At 41.7% G+C, this 21092-nt stretch overlaps 1 protein-coding gene across 1 annotated transcript; it reads left to right on the top strand.

Annotated features, from left to right (window-relative positions):
* The first annotated feature begins 493 nt into the window (after nt 1–493).
* Nucleotides 494–20061, top strand: mrpl1 (mitochondrial ribosomal protein L1). The gene is made up of 9 exons (XM_036979250.1): nt 494–648; nt 6228–6336; nt 8073–8340; nt 10354–10437; nt 11188–11259; nt 11459–11570; nt 12251–12348; nt 15764–15845; nt 19879–20061. Exons 1-9 carry the CDS (start codon nt 621–623, stop codon nt 19980–19982), a joined length of 957 nt encoding a protein of 318 aa, XP_036835145.1. The 5' UTR covers nt 494–620; the 3' UTR covers nt 19983–20061.
* The last annotated feature ends 1031 nt before the right edge of the window (nt 20062–21092 follow it).

The raw sequence follows: 21092 nt of genomic DNA, 5'->3' as shown, positions 1-21092 counted from the left end.
GCTGCTGAGTGGCTGCAGACCCCATGTTATGAAATAAACACTGGGGTTGTCATCCAATGATATATTTTCGAAGTATATTGGCAACTGCAGACACGGTTTATTTATGTCTGATAACTAACTTAAAACACTATTGTAAATGCTTTACCAACCAACCAACCTAGCTATCTACTGTACATTTCAATGAAGTTAACTAGCCATTTGCAATAGTAGCTATCGTTGATTGTAAACATAGTGACAATTGCTTGTTGTTGATTTGTTAGCTGACAGTAGTGGGTATCGCTAAATGTCAAACGTAGCAACAGCTATGCAACTGCATCGGGCCTGATTTGCAAGAGAAGTTTAGTTTCCAGCTGTGAGCTGTCAAAACCCTCCATTCATGACATCTGCAAACATCAGTCAGAAATGCATATCAGCAGTTCTGACAACTTGAACACACAGCGGAACGTGTTGTCCGATTAGTGTCTAAATGTAAACCTTTTGAATTCCAACTTCAATGTGGGGTATGGACGTCCCAAATATCCCAGATTGCACGGGCCATGTATGTGCCCCTCGGAACCAAGTTACCTTCCGTTGTTTCTAAACGAGACGAATTGAATGAAGGACACCCGTAGAAACCAAATATGGCAACCTGCACGAGGATTGTAAAAGGTCAGTTCCACGAACTGTTTTTTTGTTGTTGTCTGTTCTCATGCAATTCAACTATTACAATAAAATATCGACATATATCAGAACTTGCCAATACATTGTCGGGTTAGTTCTTAGCTGCCGACTTGGGCCAGTAGCTAATTAGCGAGGTTAGATTTTTAGCAAGTTCTAGTGTCTTAGCTACTATCGCCAGTATATGACTAACTAACCAGTTGTTGTTTTTACGCTTAAATCGCGTCCATAAATGTACCACTGTGCGCTAACTCATTTTCTAGTGTGGTTAACTGATCTGCCCAGCAGTGTCTATGCTGGTGAGCGTGATGACACAATCAATGTCTGACATTGTATCTACGAGTACGACTTGTTTTGAATACGATTCCTGTATTTTTTTTTCGTCACCTAACGTTACTATGCAAACCTTTTGGATATGTTGATTTCATGTTTCTAAGTTGGCTAAACTTCACAGATTGTCGGGTGAAATGCGTCTTTACTTTAAACAATCAATCAGCAATCAAGGCTGAATCACAACCGGCCGTGATTTGGGGTCTCATAGGGCGGCGTCTTCCTGGTTTGGCCAGGGAATGTCGTCATTGTACATAAGAGTTTGTTCTTAACTAATTGCCTGGTTAGAAAAACATACAATTAACTGGACAGCTGAAACGTCCAGTGGTGGAAAAGGTACCAAATGTTCATATTTGAGTAAAAGTAAAGATGGTGATAACTGACCTGATATCTCCAGCTGACTGGTTGACCAGGGAAGGTAACTGACCTGATATCTCCAGCTGACTGGTTGACCAGGGAAGGTAACTGACCTGATATCTCCAGCTGACTGGTTGACCAGGGAAGGTAACTGACCTGATATCTCCAGCTGACCAGGGAAGGTAACTGACCTGATATCTCCAGCTGACTGACTGACCAGGGAAGGTAACTGACCTGATATCTCCAGCTGACTGACTGACCAGGGAAGGTAACTGACCTGATATCTCCAGCTGACTAGGGAAGGTAACTGACCTGATATCTCCAGCTCGGGGCAGTGTGACTTTTTCCCGTTGAAAAGTATTCAGACCCCTTGACTTTTTCCACATTTTGTTACTTTACATCCTTATTCTAATATTGATGAGGAAACATTTTTATTTCATCAATCTACACACTATACCCAATAATGACAAAGGGAAAACAGGTTTTTAGAAAATGTTGCACATTTATAAAAAAATAGAAAAAACACATCTTATTTACATGAGTATTCAGACCCTTTGCTATGAGACTTGAAATTGAGCTCAGGGCATCCTGTTTCCATTGATCATCCTTGAGACATTTCTATAACTTGATTGTAGCCCAGCTGTGCTAAATTCAATTCATTGGACATGACTTGGAAAGGCATACAGCTGTCTATTTAAGGTCCCACAGTTGACAGTAGAGGTCGACCGATTAATCGGAATGGTCGATTTCATGTTTTCATAACAATCGGAAATCTGTATTTTTGGACACCGATTTGGCCAGTTTTCTTTTTACAACTTTATTTAACCAGGCAAGTCAGTTAAGAACACATTCTTATTTTCAATGACGGCCTAGGAACGGTGGGTTAACTGCCTGTTCAGGGGCAGAATGACAGATTTGTACCTTGTCAGCTAGTGGATTCGATCTTGCAACCTTACGGTTAACTAGTCCAACACTCTGACCACCTGCCTTACATTGCACTCCACGAGGAGCCTGCCTGTTATGCGAATGCAGCAGAATCCATGGTAAGTTGCTAGCTAGCATTAAACTTATCTTATAAAAAACAACCAATCAATCATAATCACTAGTTAACTACACATGGTTGATAATATTACTAGTTTATCTAGCGTGTCCTGCGTTGCATATAATCGATGCGCATTCACGAAAAAGGACTGTCGTTGCTCCAACGTGTACCTAACTATAAATATCAATGCCTTTCTTAAAATCAATACACAAGTATGCATATTTAGTTAATATTGCCTGCTAACATGAATTTATTTTAACTAGGGAAATTGTGTCACTTCTCTTGCAACAGAGTCATGGTATATGCAGCAGTTTGGGCCGCCTGGCTCGTTGCGAACTGTGTAAAGACTATTTCTTCCTAACAAAGACAGCCTACTTCGCCAAACGGGATGATTTAACAAAAGCGCATTTGCGAAAAAAGCATAATCGTTGCACGACTGTACCTAACCATAAACATCAATGCCTTTCTTAAAATCACTACACAGAAGTATATATTTTTAAACCTGCATATTTAGCTAAAATAAATCCAGGTTAGCAGGCAATGTTAACCAGGTGAAATGGTGTCACTTCTCTTGCGTTCATTGCACGCAGAGTCAGGGTATATGCAACAGTTTGGGCCGCCTGACTCGTTACGAACTAATTTGCCAGAATTTTACATAATTATGACATAACATTGAAGGTTGTGCAATGTAACAGGAATATTTAGACTTAGGGATGCCACCCGTTAGATAAAATACGGAACGGTTCCGTATTTCACGGAAAGAATAAACGTCTTGTTTTCGAGATGATAGTTTCCGGATTCGACCATATTAATGACCCGAAGGCTCGTATTTCTGTGTGTTGTTATGTTATAACTAAGTCTATGATTTGGTGGAGCAGTCTGACTGAGCAATGGTAGGCACCAGCAGGCTCGTAATCATTCATTCAAACAGCACTTTCGTGCGTTTTGCCAGCAGCTCTTCGTTGTGCCTCAAGCATTGCGCTGTTTATGACTTCAACTTCGGTGTAACCGATGTGAAATGGCTAGCTAGTTAGCAGGTTGCGCGCTAATAGCGTTCCAAACGTCACTCACTCTGAGACTTGGAGTAGTTGTTCCCCTTGCTCTGCATGGGTAACGCTGCTTCGAGGGTGTCTGTTGTCGACGTGTTCCTGGTTCGAGCCCAGGTAGGAGCGAGGAGAGGGACGGAAGCTATACTGTTACACTGGCAATAGTTAATACTTAAGAACATCCAATAGTCAAAGGTATATGAAATATAGATCGGATACAGAGAAATAGTCCTATAATTCCTATAATAACTACAACCTAAAACTTCTTACCTGGGAATATTGAAGACTCATGTTAAAAGGAACCACCAGCTTTCATATGTTCTCATGTTCTGAGCAAGGAACTGAAACGTTAGCTTTCTTACATAGCACATATTGCACTCTTACTTTCTTCTCCAACACTTTGTTTTTGCATTATTTAAACCAAATTGAACATGTTTCATTATTTATTTGAGGCTAAATAGATTTTATTGATGTATTATATTAAGTTAAAATAAGTGTTCATTCAGTATTGTTGTAATTGTCATTATTACAAATAGATAAATAAAAACCGTCTGATTAATCGATATCGCCTTTTTTTGGTCCTCCAATAATCGGTATCGGCATTGAAAAATCATAATTGGTTGACATCTAGTTGACAGTGCATGTTAGATCAAAAACCAAGTCATGAGGTCGAAGGAATTGTCCGTAGAGGTCAGAGAGAGAATTTCTGCAACATCGAAAGCCCCCAAGAACACCGTGGCCTCCATCATTCTTAAATGGAAGAATTTTGGAACCACCAAAACTCTTCCTAGAGCTGGCCGCCTGGCCAAACTGAGCAATCGGGGGAGAAGTGCCTTGGTCAGGGAGGTGAACAAGAACCTGATGGTCACTCTGACAGAGCTCCAGAGTTCCTCTGTGGAGATGGGAGAATCTTCCAGAAGGTCAAAAGGCACCTAAAGGACGTTGACCATGACAAACAAGATTCTCTGGTCTGATTGAACTATTTTGCCTGAATGCCAAGCGTCATGTCTGGGGGACACCTGACACCTTCCCTACTGTGAAGCATGGTGGTGGCAGCATCATCATGCTGTGGGGATGTTTTTCAGCCTCAGGGACTGGGAGACAAATCGGGATCGAGGGAAAGATGAACGGAGAAAAGTACAGAGAGCGCACACAGCCAAGAAAACGCAGGAGTGGCTTTGGGACAAGTCTCAATGTCCTTGAGTGGCCCAGCCAGAACCCGGACTTTAACCCGATTGAACATCCTTGGAGAGACCTGAAAATAGCTGTGCAGCGACGCTCCCCACCCATCCTGACAGAGCTTGAGAGGATCTGCAGAGAAGAATGGGAGAAACTCCCCAAAGACAGGTGTGCCAAGCTTCTAACATCATACCCAAGAAGACTTGATGCTGTAATCGCTGCTTGAACAAATTACTGAATAAAGTACTTATGTAAATGTCTGAGTACTTATGTAAATGTCTGAGTACTTATGTAAATGTTGTATATCAGTTTAGTATTTTTAATGCATTTGCAAAAATGTCTAAACCTGTTTTTGCTTTGTCATTATGGGGTATTGAATGTAGATTGAGAGTTAAAACGTTTTTTATCAACTTTAGAATAAGGCTGTAACGTAACAAAATGTGGAAAAAGTACAGGGGTCTGAATACTTTCTGAATACACTGTATGAATGGAAGGTTTCCTTCAAACCATAAGAAGTGCTGTCAAAGTTATTGACTTGAAATGGATTTACCCTCAAGTGAAAGTCACCCAGTGAAATACTACTAGAGTAAAAAGTATTTGGTTTTAAATGTCCTTAAGTATCAAAAGTATAAATTAATTTCAAATTCCTTATTTAATTAGCAGATAGCCAGGGGCATAATTAAACATTGATTTGTGTTTAGTGAGTCCTCCAGATCAGAGGCAGTAAGAGATGACCAGGGATGTTCTCTGTTTAGTGAGTCCTCCAGATCAGAGGCAGTAGGGATGACCAGGCATGTTCTCTGTTTACCGAGTCCTCCAGATCAGAGGCAGTAGGGATGACCAGGGATGTTCTCTGTTTACTGAGTCCTCCAGATCAGAGGCAGTAGGGATGACCAGGGATGTTCTCTGTTTAGTGAGTCCTCCAGATCAGAGGCAGTAGGGATGACCAGGGATGTTCTCTGTTTAGTGAGTCCTCCAGATCAGAGGCAGTAGGGATGACCAGGGATGTTCTCTGTTTAGTGAGTCCTCCAGATCAGAGGCAGTAGGGATGACCAGGGATGTTCTCTGTTTAGTGAGTCCTCCAGATCAGAGGCAGTAGGGATGACCAGGGATGTTCTCTGTTTAGTGAGTCCACCAGATCAGAGGCAGTAGGGATGACCAGGGATGTTCTCTGTTTAGTGAGTCCTCCAGATCAGAGGCAGTAAGAGATGACCAGGGAAGTTCTCTTGATAAGTGTGTGAATTGGACCAGTGTCCTTCTTCTAACCATTCGAAATGTAACAAGTACTTTTGGCTGTCAGGGAAAATGTATGGAGTAAAAAGTACATTCTTTTCTTTAGGAATGTGGTGAGGTAAAAGTCAAATCTTAACGGCGTTATCTCACTGCTGTTATTGTTTTTGTTGCCAAGCTAAGGAAAGGCCCGCAGCCTTGTGGGGGAACATTACTGTACATATTGTGCTCTTATATCGTGCATGCTTAGATGTCTGAGGGAGAAATCAAACTGTTTGTTGTTTGCGTTAACTTCTTTGTTGTAATATCGTAAATTTAATGTGGTTGATTCACCATTTAAGGATTCCAGCTCGAAGTGACTTGCTATGTGGTTGGTTTTCTCTTAGTTTTAGCAGGATGCCAAAGACATCTCCTGGTGGCTGGTGGTCCAACATATAAGAGTGTTTCTCCGGTTGCACTCAGACATCTTCCTGTTAGGACCTATGCTGCCGCGAAGTAAGTCATTTAACACACACACACACACACACACATCGAATGTTCTCCGTTCACAGAGTCAGATGGAATATAAAATGTGTTGTTTACTGAATGGGCATTTACACATGCATTTATCTTAGACATTATTATTCACCATCAGACAAAAAAAATCACAAACATATTTCATCTCTACAGGGAGTCCATTGAGATGAAGCATCTATTTTTACAGTCGTGTACAACATTTTTGAGAATGACCTCTGCAATCCACCCTGTTATGCTGTCAATTAACTTCTGGGCCACATCCTGACTGATGGCAGCCCATTCTTGCATAATCAATGCTTGGAGTTTGTCAGAATTTGGGGGTTTTGTTTGTCCAGCGCCTCTTTAGGATTGACCACAAGTTCTCAATGGGATTAAGGTCTGGGGAGTTTCCTGGCCATGGACCCAAAATATCTATGTTTTGTTCCCCGAGCCACTTAGTTATCACGTTTGCCTTATGGCAAGGTGCTCCATCATGCTAGAAAAGGCATTGTTCGTCACCAAACTGTTCCTGGATGGTTGGGAGAAGTTGCTCTCGGAGGATGTGTTGGTACCATTCTTTATTCATGGCTGTGTTCTTAGGCAAAATTGTGAGTGAGCCCACTCCCTTGGCTGAGAAACAAACCCACACATGAATGGTCTCAGGATTCTTTAATGTTGGCATGACACAGGACTGATGGTAGCGCTCACCTTGTCTTCTCCGGGCAAGCTTTTTTCCGGATGCCCCAAACTATCAGAAAGGGGATTCATCAGAGAAAATGACTTTACCCCAGTCCTCAGCAGTCCAATTCCTGTACCTTTTGCAGAATATCAATCTGTTCCTGATGTTTTTCCTGGAGAGAAGTGGCTTCTTTGCTGCCCTTCTTGACACCAGGCCATCCTCCAAAAGTCTTCGTCTCACTGTGCGTGCAGATGCACTCACACCTGCCTGCTGCCATTCCTGAGCAAGCTCTGTACTGATGGTGCCCCGATCCCACAGCTGAATCAACTGTAGGAGACGGTCCTGGCGCTTGCTGGACTTTCTTGTGCACCCTGAAGCCTTCTTCACAACAATTGAACCGCTCTCCTTGAAGTTCTTGATGATCCGATAAATAGTTGATTTAGGTGCAATCTTACTGGCAGTAATATCCTTGCCTGTGAAGCCCTTTTTGTGCAAAGCAATGATGACGGCACGTGTTTCCTTGCAGGTAACCATGGTTGACAGAGGAAGAACAATGATTCCAAGCACCACCCTCCCTTAGAAGCTTCCAGTCTGTTATTCGAACTCAATCAGCATGACAGTGATCTCCAGCCTTGTCCTCGTCAACACTCACACCTGTGTTAACGAGAGAATCACTGACATGATGTCAGCTGGTCCTTTTGTGGCAGTGCTAAAATGCAGTTGAAATGTTTTTTGGGGGATTCAATTCATTTGCATGGAAAAGAAGGACTTTGCAATTATTTGCAATTCATCTGATCATTCTTCATAACATTCTGGACTATATGCAAATTGCCATCATACAAACTGAGGCAGCAGACTCTGTGAAAATGTATATTTCTGTCATTCTCAAAACGTTTGGCCACGACTGTACATTACAATTCAAACAGAATAATAAAACATGTGTATAAAACATTATAATTCATCACACAATATACCAAAATTAACATATTTAATAAAAACACATTTTTCTCTCTCTACAGGACATTGAAATAACACAAACATGTTTTTTTCTCCACAGGACATTTAAAAAAGACAAAAAAGATGAGAAAGAGAAAGAAGAGAAGAGAGAGCGGAAGCCTATAGACAACACAGGTCGTCACAAACCGTACGGGCTGACGGCGTGGGCGCCGGTGGATGACGTGTACGTGACCAGGTTCTACCCCAAGCCGGTGTACGAGACCGCGGTGGCCGTGGACATGCTGAAGAGTTTCCAGACGCTGGACTACACAACTATGGACCAGCCTGTTTATATCAACCTCAAGTTGGACATGAAGCTGGAGAAAAAGGTACGGACGAGCAAAATAGAACTATAGAACAGATTTTTTAAAAACATTTGTAGTTCTTCTCTTCGGAGAAAAGAAATCACTCCCTCGCTTTTTGAGCAACTGTTCATGAACAGTGTTAGTTTGTTTACCTTTATTTAACTAGGCAAGTCAGTTAAGAACAAATTCTTATTTTCAATGACGGCCTAGGAACAGTGGGTTAACTGCCTTTTCAGGGGCAGAATGACAGATTTGTACCTTGTCAGCTCTGGGATTTGAACTTGCAACCTTCCGGTTACTAGTCCAACACTCTAACAACTAGGCTACCCTGTCACCCCGTGTAGCAGATCAAGACTGAAGATGTGAAGATATTCATCAACCCTTGATAGGATAGTGGTGCAGTTTGCTTCAAAAATTAAATTAAACTTATTGTCCTAACAAGGGGTGTTGAATATCTTCAAGGAATTCCTCTCGCTTGTTTTGTCTTCTGAATTTGTTTTGTCTTCTGAACTCCAGTCTAGCTGTGGTTATGGCAGAGCTGATGCCTGCAGGGAACGATGAAACCAGATTCATATAGAAAGAGGGAGTTTGGCCAATGCTGTGTCTGTCTGAACATTCAGAGAGCACCACTTGTAGAAATGTAGGGTTATGGAGTCAAAGCCCAGGTGTTGATCCTGTAGAAATACTGAGGGTTATGGAGTCAAATCCCAGGTGTTGATCCTGTAGAAATACTGAGGGTTATGGAGTCAAAGCCCAGGTGTTGATCCTGTAGAAATACTGAGGGTTATGGAGTCAAAGCCCAGGTGTTGATCCTGTAGAAAAGCTGAGGGAGACATGCAAGAGTGAACAAAAACTCCTCCCAGTCGACTGATAGTCACAAGAAATGCCTACATGAAGTGATTTCTGGGGCAACACAAGCTATTGAAGTGATTTCTGGGGCAAGACAAGTTATTGAAGTGATTTCTGGGGCAACACAAGCTATTGAAGTGATTTCTGGGGCAAGACAAGTTATGGGAGTGATTTCTGGGGCAAGACAAGCTATTGAAGTGATTTCTGGGGCAACACAAGTTATTGAAGTGATTTCTGGGGCAACACAAGCTATTGAAGTGATTTCTGGGGCAAGACAAGCTATTGAAGTGGGCTGTACTCGTTTTTTTCTGCCCAAGGACATTTAATTTCTGTAGAATTGTGTTAAATAAATGGTTGCAAATATAATTTGAGTGTTATTTGTTGTATTAGGGTACCTTTATCTGTCAGTGTTGAAATGAAGATCACATATCCTAATCTCCAAAATATGTAAAAAAAATAAATAAATCAAATGCACAACTTTTCAGGGGGTGTACGTACTTCCTCACAGTGCTGTATCATTAATACAAAAGTTGAAAAATGTGTGTAACAATCATAGATTGAAACGCAGAATAATTTCAGAGCACCCGAAACTAAGAAAACATTTGAATAGTTGATTTAAAGAAGAGGTTGGGCTGTGTCTCAAATGCCACCCTGTTCCCTATATAGTGCACTACTTTCACCAGGTCCCTATGTCACCCTGTTCCCTATATAGTGCACTACTTTCACCAGGGCCCTATGCCACCCTGTTCCCTATATAGTGCACTACTTTAGACCAGATCCCTATGGCACCCTGTTCCCTATATAGTGCACTACTTTCACCAGAGCCCTATGGCACCCTGTTCCCTATATAGTGCACTACTTTTACCAGGGCCCTAAAGACTCTGTTCAAAAGTAGTGCACTACGTACTGGCTGGTGTGCCGTTTGGGAAGTACACTTTGTGTTGTCATGGTGACCATTGTCATGGAAGTCTAGGAAGGTAAATATTGTTTAGTCAAATCCAGATTTCTTCATCCATCTGTTATGCACATAGTTTTTTTATGTCGGCTTTGAGTTCACAGCAGAACAAAGATGTACAGTATTCCCCTGCTTGGTTAGAAGCAGAACAGATGTACAGTATTACCTGTTTGGTTTGAATCAGAACAAAGATGTACAGTATTTACCTGCTTGGTTTGAATCTTCTCTTCCAGAAAAAAGTGGATCCCTTTGTCAGCACTGTTCATTTGCCTCATCCGTTCAAGACAGAAGTCAACAAAGTTGCGGTTTTCACAGAGGTATATTATCTGACTATCAACTACTGTTTATACTTGATCATCTCCCTTTTTCGTCCTAACTAAATATTCAATTGATCAATCTGCTGTGTCTTCCTTGACGGACATTGCTGTCATTTAAAAATAATAATTTTAATCCGTCATTCTATTGAAATTATTTTTTGTTGAGCTGGCGGTGATTTATGAAAATACACAATCTGTATGTCAACTAGCATGAGGCTCCTCTGTGTGCCACAGTAAGAAAGTATCGCTAGCAACATCAAGGGCGTGGGTTCAATTCCCGCATTGCGCAAACAAAACATGTATGCAGTCACTGTACTCTAAGCGCCCGCTAAATTACACATTATATCTCTATAATTTATTATACAGGGGGTGAAGTCTGCTAAATTACATTATATCTCTATAATTTATTATACAGGGGGTGAAGTCTGCTAAATTACATTATATCTCTATAATTTATTATACAGGGGGTGAAGTCTGCTAAATTACATTATATCTCTATAATTTATTATACAGGGGGTGAAGTCTGCTAAATTACATTATATCTCTATAATTTATTATACAGGGGGTGAAGTCTTAGTTAAAATAAACACACTTAACGTAACGTTCCATGACACTTGCATTTCACGGTACCGTTTACATCAGCTGTATCCTGCGCCCCCCCCATGTCAGGATAGGTCCCATGCATTGTGCTCATACGATATTACTGTGTAAATAAATGACACTGTGTCTATTATGTCTATTTCTGTACAGAATCCTGATCAAGTTAAAGTAGCCCAGGAGAACGGAGCTGCGTTTGTGGGAGGGGCCGACCTTGTACAGAAAGTGAGTTTCACAAGTCTCTGTGTCTCTGTCTGTCTTTCTCTGTCTCTGTGTGTGTCTCTCTCTCTCTCTGTCTGTCTTTCTGTGTCTCTGTGTCTCTCTCTCTCTGCCACCCGCCACCCCCCCCCCCCCCCCCCCCCCACCCCCTACACACACATTAGTTTTAGTTCATGTCTCAACCCGTTGTCCTTAATGATTGTAGATCTTAGATGATGAAGTGGATGCAGATTTCTACGTAGCGGTCCCAGACATGATCTCCAAACTACTGCCGTTGAAGAACAAACTGCGAAAGAAGTTCCCGAAGAACAAGAGAGGTAGGTCACACTCCAGTAATCAACCAATCAACCAACCAACCAACCAACCAACCAATCAATCAAATTGTATTTGCATATACAGTCCACTTTACGAAAGTTCTTTACAGTAACCCGCCTTAGATCCCCCAAAGAGCAATCAGAAGCACAGTGGCAAAGAAATTCCCTGGAAGAAAGAAACGTAGAGGAAATATTAACAAAAATCCATACTGTAACAAATTGACTGAATCGATGCGATTCAATGATACATTTTAGTTTCTAACATTCATTTGTACCACGGTTATTTTATTATCCCATGAACCACTGCTAGTTTGATGGTTGTAGCCATCCTTTAAATATCATTCATGTTAGCAAAAATGTATTTAATTCGAAACGTTGCGTTTCTCTAGAATAGGCTAACGTACTTATCGTAATGAACACTGTCAACAAAATGCCTGCGGTAAGTGGTCGGTGTTTTCTGTTTTTAAGCCCCCCAGCTTTACTTGAGAGGAACCAGGCTCAGAGAGGTAGAAGTTAGGAGTACATGACAACCATATTTCTCTCTCTGTCTGTCTTTCTCTGTCTGTCTGTCTCTCTGTCTGTCTCTCTCACGTGCTCTGTCTGTCTTTCTCTCTCTGTCTCTCTCTCTCTCTCTCTCTCTGTCTGTCTGTCTATCTGTCTGTCTGTCTGTCTCACTGTTTCAGGGTCGGTTGGAGTCGACATTCCCAAGATGCTGGAGTTGTTCAAGACTGGCCATGAGTATGCAGTGGAGAAGGACGCTGTCATCACTAGAGTAGGAACGGTAAGTCTGAAGGAATGCTGTCATCACTAGAGTAGGAACGCTGTCATCACTAGAGTAGGAACGGTAAGTCTGAAGGACGCTGTCATCACTAGAGTAGTAACGGTAAGTCTGAAGGAACACTGTCATCACTAGAGTAGGACGGCTGTCATCACTAGAGTAGGAACGCTGTCATCACTAGAGTAGGAACGCTGTCATCACTAGAGAAGGAACGGTAAGTCTGAAGGAACGCTGTCATCACTAGAGTAGGAACGCTGTCATCACTAGAGTAGGAACGCTGTCATCACTAGAGAAGGAACGGTAAGTCTGAAGGAACGCTGTCATCACTAGAGTAGGAACGCTGTCATCACTAGAGTAGTAACGGTAAGTCTGAAGGACGCTGTCATCACTAGAGAAGGAACGGTAAGTCTGAAGGAACACTGTCATCACTAGAGTAGGACGGCTGTCATCACTAGAGTAGGAACGCTGTCATCACTAGAGTAGGAACGCTGTCATCACTAGAGAAGGAACGGTAAGTCTGAAGGAACGCTGTCATCACTAGAGTAGGAACGCTGTCATCACTAGAGTAGGAACGCTGTCATCACTAGAGAAGGAACGGTAAGTCTGAAGGAACGCTGTCATCACTAGAGTAGGAACGCTGTCATCACTAGAGTAGGAACGGTAAGTCTGAAGGAACGCTGTCATCACTAGAGTAGGAACGCTGTCATCACTAGAGTAGGAACGGTAAGTCTGAAGGACGCTGTCATCACTAGAGTAGGAACGGTAAGTCTGAAGGACGCTGTCATCACTAGAGTAGGAACGCTGTCATCACTAGAGAAGGAACGGTAAGTCTGAAGGAACGCTGTCATCACTAGAGTAGGAACGCTGTCATCACTAGAGAAGGAACGGTAAGTCTGAAGGAACGCTGTCATCACTAGAGTAGGAACGCTGTCATCACTAGAGTAGTAACGGTAAGTCTGAAGGAACACTGTCATCACTAGAGTAGGAACGCTGTCATCACTAGAGAAGGAACGGTAAGTCTGAAGGAACGCTGTCATCACTAGAGTAGGAACGCTGTCATCACTAGAGAAGGAACGGTAAGTCTGAAGGAACGCTGTCATCACTAGAGTAGGAACCCTGTCATCACTAGAGTAGGAACGGTAAGTCTGAAGGAACGCTGTCATCACTAGAGTAGGAACGCTGTCATCACTAGAGAAGGAACGGTAAGTCTGAAGGAACGCTGTCATCACTAGAGTAGGAACCCTGTCATCACTAGAGTAGGAACGGTAAGTCTGAAGGAACGCTGTCATCACTAGAGTAGGAACGCTGTCATCACTAGAGAAGGAACGGTAAGTCTGAAGGAACGCTGTCATCACTAGAGAAGGAACGGTAAGTCTGAAGGAACGCTGTCATCACTAGAGTAGGAACGCTGTCATCACTAGAGTAGTAACGGTAAGTCTGAAGGACGCTGTCATCACTAGAGTAGGAACGGTAAGTCTGAAGGTGTTGGGAGCAGTGTTGCCAACTCCTCAGTAAGAAAAGTAGCTATTGGCAAAAAAGAAAACAAATTCACATGAGTACCACAATGCTCTACCAAGGTGTCCCAGTACACAGCGTTGACCTACTACAGTAGCTATGTTGGTCTATTGTAATTCCAACAATGTGTAAGGCAGGTTTCTTAGGATTCGAACCTTCTCAAACAGCCTCACTCATAGAGGTGCTTCCAACATAATGCTCTTCAGAGGGATAGTGGACTTTACGGTGTCCTGCTATTCAAATTGTGTATATGTATATATTTAAAGTACCAGCCAAAAGTTTGGACACCTACTCATTCAAGTTTTTATTTTATTTTACTATTTTCTACATTGTATCATGTGTCAAACAAATCAAAATATATTTTAGTTTCTTCAAAGTAGCCACCCTTTTTTTGGTTACTACATGATTCCATATGTGTTATTTCATAGTTTTGATATCTTCACTATTATTCTACAATGTAGAACAAACGGCTCACTCAGTCAGTCAAAGAAGTAAAGGCTGGTACCAGAACCACTACTAGAAAACAACTCACTCAGTCAAAGAAGTAAAGGCTGGTACCAGAACCACTACTAGAAAACAACTCACTCAGTCAAAGAAGTAAAGGCTGGTACCAGAACCACTACTAGAAAACAACTCACTCAGTCAAAGAAGTAAAGGCTGGTACCAGAACCACTACTAGAAAACAACTCACTCAGTCAAAGAAGTAAAGGCTGGTACCAGAACCACTACTAGAAAACGACTCACTCAGTCAAAGTAAAGGCTGGTACCAGAACCACTACTAGAAAACGACTCACTCAGTCAAAGTAAAGGCTGGTACCAGAACCACTACTAGAAAACGGATCAGTCAGTCAAAGAAGTAAAGGCTGGTACCAGAACCACTACTAGAAAATGACTCACTCAGTCAAAGTAAAGGCTGGTACCAGAACCACTACTAGAAAACGGATCACTCAGTCAAAGTAAAGGCTGGTACCAGAACTACTACTAGAAAACGACTCACTCAGTCAAAGTAAAGGCTGGTACCAGAACCACTACTAGAAAACGACTCACTCAGTCAAAGAAGTAAAGGCTGGTACCAGAACTACTACTAGAAAACGACTCACTCAGTCAAAGAAGTAAAGGCTGGTACCAGAACTACTACTAGAAAACGACTCACTCAGTCAAAGAAGTAAAGGCTGGTACCAGAACTACTACTAGAAAACGACTCACTCAGTCAAAGTAAAGGCTGGTACCAGAACCACTACTATAAAACGACTCACTCAGTCAAAGAAGTAAAGGCTGGTACCAGAACCACTACTAGAAAACGGATCAGTCAGTCAAAGTAAAGGCTGGTACCAGAACCACTACTAGAAAACGACTCACTCAGTCAAAGTAAAGGCTGGTACCAGAACTACTACTAGAAAACGACTCACTCAGTCAAAGTAAAGGCTGGTACCAGAACCACTACTAGAAAACGGCTCACTCAGTCAAAGTAAAGGCTGGTACCAGAACCACTACTAGAAAACGGATCAGTCAATCAGTCAAAGAAGTCAAGGCTGGTACCAGAACCACTGCTAGAAAACGGATCAGTCAGTCAAGCCTGAGGGTCTTTCAGTATAAAAACAAAGCTTGCTATAGTATGGTTGTTATTTTAAAGCTTGAAATTGATATTTTCGCAGTGATTTCTTCTTCTGATTTCTTTCCCGCAGTGGCTCCTGGGTAAAAGAGTTACCCGCAGTCAGAGCCAGTCCATCCCTGTCTGTTAGTGTGTTGTGTGAAGAATCCACTGGTTTACCTTGTATTCAGTACTAATCACATTATCTCGCTAATAGCAATGGATACGATGCTACTCGTGGCAAAGTCATTTCGCTGAGTCTACTTTTTAACAGAAAAAATAAAAACTGCTTAACATTTTTCCTCGCCACAGCTGGACATGCCCAAGGAACAGCTTATAGCCAACATGCAGACTGTCGTCGAGGATGTCTGCTCCCACCGGCCGGCTAGCTTCGGTATGTACCTACCATGATGATGATGAATTCATTTGATTTGACAAACATCAAATCAAAGTTTATTTGTCTCGTGCGCCGAATACAACAGGTGTAGTAGACCTTACAGTGAAATGCTGAATACAACAGGTGTAGTAGACCTCACAGTGAAATGCTGAATACAACAGGTGTAGTAGACCTTACAGTGAAATGCTGAATACAACAGGTGTAGTAGACCTCACAGTGAAATGCTGAATACAACAGGTGTAGTAGACCTTACAGTGAAATGCTGAATACAACAGGTGTAGTAGACCTTACAGTGAAATGCTGAATACAACAGGTGTAGTAGACCTTACAGTGAAATGCTGAATACAACAGGTGTAGTAGACCTTACAGTGAAATGCTGAATACAACAGGTGTAGTAGACCTCACAGTGAAATGCTGAATACAACAGGTGTAGTAGACCTCACAGTGAAATGCTGAATACAACAGGTGTAGTAGACCTTACAGTGAAATGCTGAATACAACAGGTGTAGTAGACCTCACAGTGAAATGCTGAATACAACAGGTGTAGTAGACCTTACAGTGAAATGCTGAATACAACAGGTGTAGTAGACCTCACAGTGAAATGCTGAATACAACAAGTGTAGTAGACCTTACAGTGAAATGCTGAATACAACAGGTGTAGTAGACCTCACAGTGAAATGCTGAATACAACAGGTGTAGTAGACCTTACAGTGAAATGCTGAATACAACAGGTGTAGTAGACCTTACAGTGAAGTGCTGAATACAACAGGTGTAGTAGACCTCACAGTGAAATGCTGAATACAACAGGTGTAGTAGACCTTACAGTGAAATGCTGAATACAACAGGTGTAGTAGACCTTACAGTGAAATGCTGAATACAACAGGTGTAGTAGACCTCACAGTGAAATGCTGAATACAACAGGTGTAGTAGACCTCACAGTGAAATGCTGAATACAACAGGTGTAGTAGACCTTACAGTGAAATGCTGAATACAACAGGTGTAGTAGACCTTACAGTGAAATGCTGAATACAACAGGTGTAGTAGACATTACAGTGAAATGCTGAATACAACAGGTGTAGTAGACCTTACAGTGAAATGCTGAATACAACAGGTGTAGTAGACCTTACAGTGAAATGCTGAATACAACAGGTGTAGTAGACCTTACAGTGAAATGCTGAATGCAACAGGTGTAGTAGACCTTACAGTAAAATGCTGAATACAACAGGTGTAGTAGACCTTACAGTGAAATGATGAATACAACAGGTGTAGTAGACCTCACAGTGAAATGCTGAATACAACAGGTGTAGTAGACCTTACAGTGAAATGCTGAATACAACAGGTGTAGTAGACCTCACAGTGAAATGCTGAATACAACAGGTGTAGTAGACCTTACAGTGAAATGCTGAATACAACAGGTGTAGTAGACCTTACAGTGAAATGCTGAATACAACAGGTGTAGTAGACCTTACAGTGAAATGCTGAATACAACAGGTGTAGTAGACCTTACAGTGAAATGCTGAATACAACAGGTGTAGTAGACCTTACAGTGAAATGCTGAATACAACAGGTGTAGTAGACCTTACAGTGAAATGCTGAATACAACAGGTGTAGTAGACCTTACAGTGAAATGCTGAATACAACAGGTGTAGTAGACCTTACAGTGAAATGCTGAATACAACAGGTGTAGTAGACCTTACAGTGAAATGCTGAATACAACAGGTGTAGTAGACCTTACAGTGAAATGCTGAATACAACAGGTGTAGTAGACCTTACAGTGAAATGCTGAATACAACAGGTGTAGTAGACCTTACAGTGAAATGCTGAATACAACAGGTGTAGTAGACCTTACAGTGAAATGCTGAATACAACAGGTGTAGTAGACCTTACAGTGAAATGCTGAATACAACAGGTGTAGTAGACCTTACAGTGAAATGCTGAATACAACAGGTGTAGTAGACCTTACAGTGAAATGCTGAATACAACAGGTGTAGTAGACCTTACAGTGAAATGCTGAATACAACAGGTGTAGTAGACCTTACAGTGAAATGCTGAATACAACAGGTGTAGTAGACCTCACAGTGAAATGCTGAATACAACAGGTGTAGTAGACCTTACAGTGAAATGCTGAATACAACAGGTGTAGTAGACCTCACAGTGAAATGCTGAATACAACAGGTGTAGTAGACCTTACAGTGAAATGCTGAATACAACAGGTGTAGTAGACCTCACAGTGAAATGCTGAATACAACAGGTGTAGTAGACCTTACAGTGAAATGCTGAATACAACAGGTGTAGTAGACCTCACAGTGAAATGCTGAATACAACAGGTGTAGTAGACCTCACAGTGAAATGCTGAATACAACAGGTGTAGTAGACCTCACAGTGAAATGCTGAATACAACAGGTGTAGTAGACCTTACAGTGAAATGCTGAATACAACAGGTGTAGTAGACCTCACAGTGAAATGCTGAATACAACAGGTGTAGTAGACCTTACAGTGAAATGCTGAATACAACAGGTGTAGTAGACCTTACAGTGAAATGCTGAATACAACAGGTGTAGTAGACCTTACAGTGAAATGCTGAATACAACAGGTGTAGTAGACCTTACAGTGAAATGCTGAATACAACAGGTGTAGTAGGCCTTACAGTGAAATGCTGAATACAACAGGTGTAGTAGACCTTACAGTGAAATGCTGAATACAACAGGTGTAGTAGACCTTACAGTGAAATGCTGAATACAACAGGTGTAGTAGACCTTACAGTGAAATGCTTACTGATAGGCTCTAACCAATAGTGCAAAAAATATGTATTAGGTGAACAATAGGTAGGTATTTTTAATATACTTTGATATTTTTTTATTGTAAATTGAACTCATGGCCCAGGCAATTCGTCAATCGATGAAAACACCAATTTCCCTAAAATCTGCTGATCACGTCATCTCGTTATACATTGACGATATGTTGCTGTATCTCAATCGCTCCCAAACGCATTGAAGATCATAGATACATTCAGCTAAATCTCCAGTTATAAAATGAACCATCCTAAATTGGTTTACACTTCTACACCTGCATTGCTTGCTGTTTGGGGTTTTAGGCTGGGTTTCTGTACAGCACTTTGAGATATCAGCTGATGTACGAAGGGCTATATAAATACATTTTGATTTGGTTTAGACATGATTCTCCCTTTCCCTGGCTGAGTATATAGAAAAATATGGTGTTTCCTATTGCCCTGAAAGAGGTGGTCTCCACTAATATATCCCTTAAACAATGTAATATAGTGTCTCCTATTGTCCAGGAAGAGGTGGTCTCCACTGATATATCCCTTAAACAATGTAATATAGTGTCTCCTACTGACCAGGAAGAGGTGGTCTCCACTGATATATCCCTTAAACAATGTAAGCTGTCTATAGGTACATCTACATGGAATCCCCTACTTAGGACCCAGAAGACTAGAACAGCTGTCTATAGGTACATCTACATGGAATTCCCTACTTAGAACCCAGAAGACTAGAACAGCTGTCTGTAGGTACATCTACATGGAATCCCCTACTTAGAACCCAGAAGACTAGAACAGCTGTCTATAGGTACATCTACATGGAATCCCCTACTTAGAACCCAGAAGACTAGAACAGCTGTCTATAGGTACATCTACATGGAATCCCCTACTTAGGACCCAGAAGACTAGAACAGCTGTCTATAGGTACATCTACATGGAATTCCCTACTTAGAACCCAGAAGACTAGAACAGCTGTCTATAGGTACATCTACATGGAATTCCCTACTTAGAACCCAGAAGACTAGAACAGCTGTCTATAGGTACATCTACATGGAATTCCCTACTTAGTATTTTTATTATTATGAAATGAAGGAACATTTTTAAGAGTGGTTAGAGGGACGGGAAAGGGGGAGGATCCCCCTCTGCTCCGGGGTGTATGTGGATCAGGGACGGCAGCTCTACCAATAGACTAGACCTAGGCACCGTGCCGAGCTATATCTGACACCCCCTTCTCTCTTCCCTTTGCCTCCGCAGGACATTTCGTAGAGCGAGCGATCGTCAGTAGTCAGTCGAGTGAAGCCCTGCTCTTTAAGAGTGAAGAACTCGTACTGAAAACCCCAACGAATAAGGATGCTTGAAGTGTTCCTTGTGATTTGATGTTTTACTGACTGTGTATATTGTATTGAATAAAATATGATGATTATTATGGTTTACTGACTGTCTTGTGGACATTTTCATATTTAGAATTGACTTTTAAATCACTCTGGATAATGTTCCCTGGCATGGAATGTGATCTTGTGGGTAAAGGATGGCTGAAGGAGACCACTAGATAATGTTCCCTGGTATGGAATGTGATCTTGTGGGTAAAGGATGGCTGAAGGAGACCACTAGATAATGTTCCCTGGTATGGAATGTGATCTTGTGGGTAAAGGATGGCTGAAGGAGACCACTAGATAATGTTCCCTGGTATGGAATGTGATCTTGTGGGTAAAGGATGGCTGAAGGAGACCACTAGATAATGTTCCCTGGTATGGAATGTGTTCTTGTGAGTAAAGGATGGCTGAAGGAGACTACTGGATAATGTTCCCTGGTATGGAATGTGATCTTGTGGGTAAAGGATGGCTGAAGGAGACCACTAGATAATGTTCCCTGGTATGGAATGTGATCTTGTGGGTAAAGGATGGCTGAAGGAGACCACTAGATAATGTTCCCTGGTATGGAATGTGATCTTGTGGGTAAAGGATGGCTGAAGGAGACCACTAGATAATGTTCCCTGGTATGGAATGTGTTCTTGTGAGTAAAGGATGGCTGAAGGAGACTACTGGATAATGTTCCCTGGTATGGAATGTGTTCTTGTGAGTAAAGGATGGCTGAAGGAGACTACTGGATAATGTTCCCTGGTATGGAATGTGATCTTGTGAGTAAAGCATGGCTGAAGGAGACTGCTGGATAAGAGTTTCTGCTCAATAACTAACATTATAAATGTAATTGCTATTAATATAATATTGTATAGGCCAGGGAACGATACACTGACTGAATGCAGTTCCTCTTTTGTAACACCAGATGGCAGTATCACCATGTATTAACAGTTCAACGATTATTATGGTCTGTTCAAGTCTGAGCCTCACTTAAATATCAGCTGTCTGGATGTAATCAGTCCATCAAGGTGAATGAATAAATAAACACGTGGATTCACAATGATTGGCTTTTAGATAGACAGTAGTTCAGCTCACATTTAGGGTGATGCA

Source organism: Oncorhynchus mykiss, chromosome 6 (assembly GCF_013265735.2).
Source record: "Oncorhynchus mykiss isolate Arlee chromosome 6, USDA_OmykA_1.1, whole genome shotgun sequence".
NCBI lineage: Eukaryota > Metazoa > Chordata > Actinopteri > Salmoniformes > Salmonidae > Oncorhynchus > Oncorhynchus mykiss.
The sequence above is the reverse complement of the archived record's forward strand: the minus strand, read 5'-3'. Positions and strand labels throughout refer to the sequence as shown.

Coding starts and splice junctions, on each gene's coding strand:
- mrpl1 (XM_036979250.1), top strand. CDS start 621: ATGGCAACCTGCACGAGGATTGTAAAAG. Junction 10,438..11,187: donor AAGTTGCGGTTTTCACAGAG/GTATATTATCTG, acceptor ATTTCTGTACAG/AATCCTGATCAAGTTAAAGT. Junction 11,260..11,458: donor GGGCCGACCTTGTACAGAAA/GTGAGTTTCACA, acceptor TAATGATTGTAG/ATCTTAGATGATGAAGTGGA.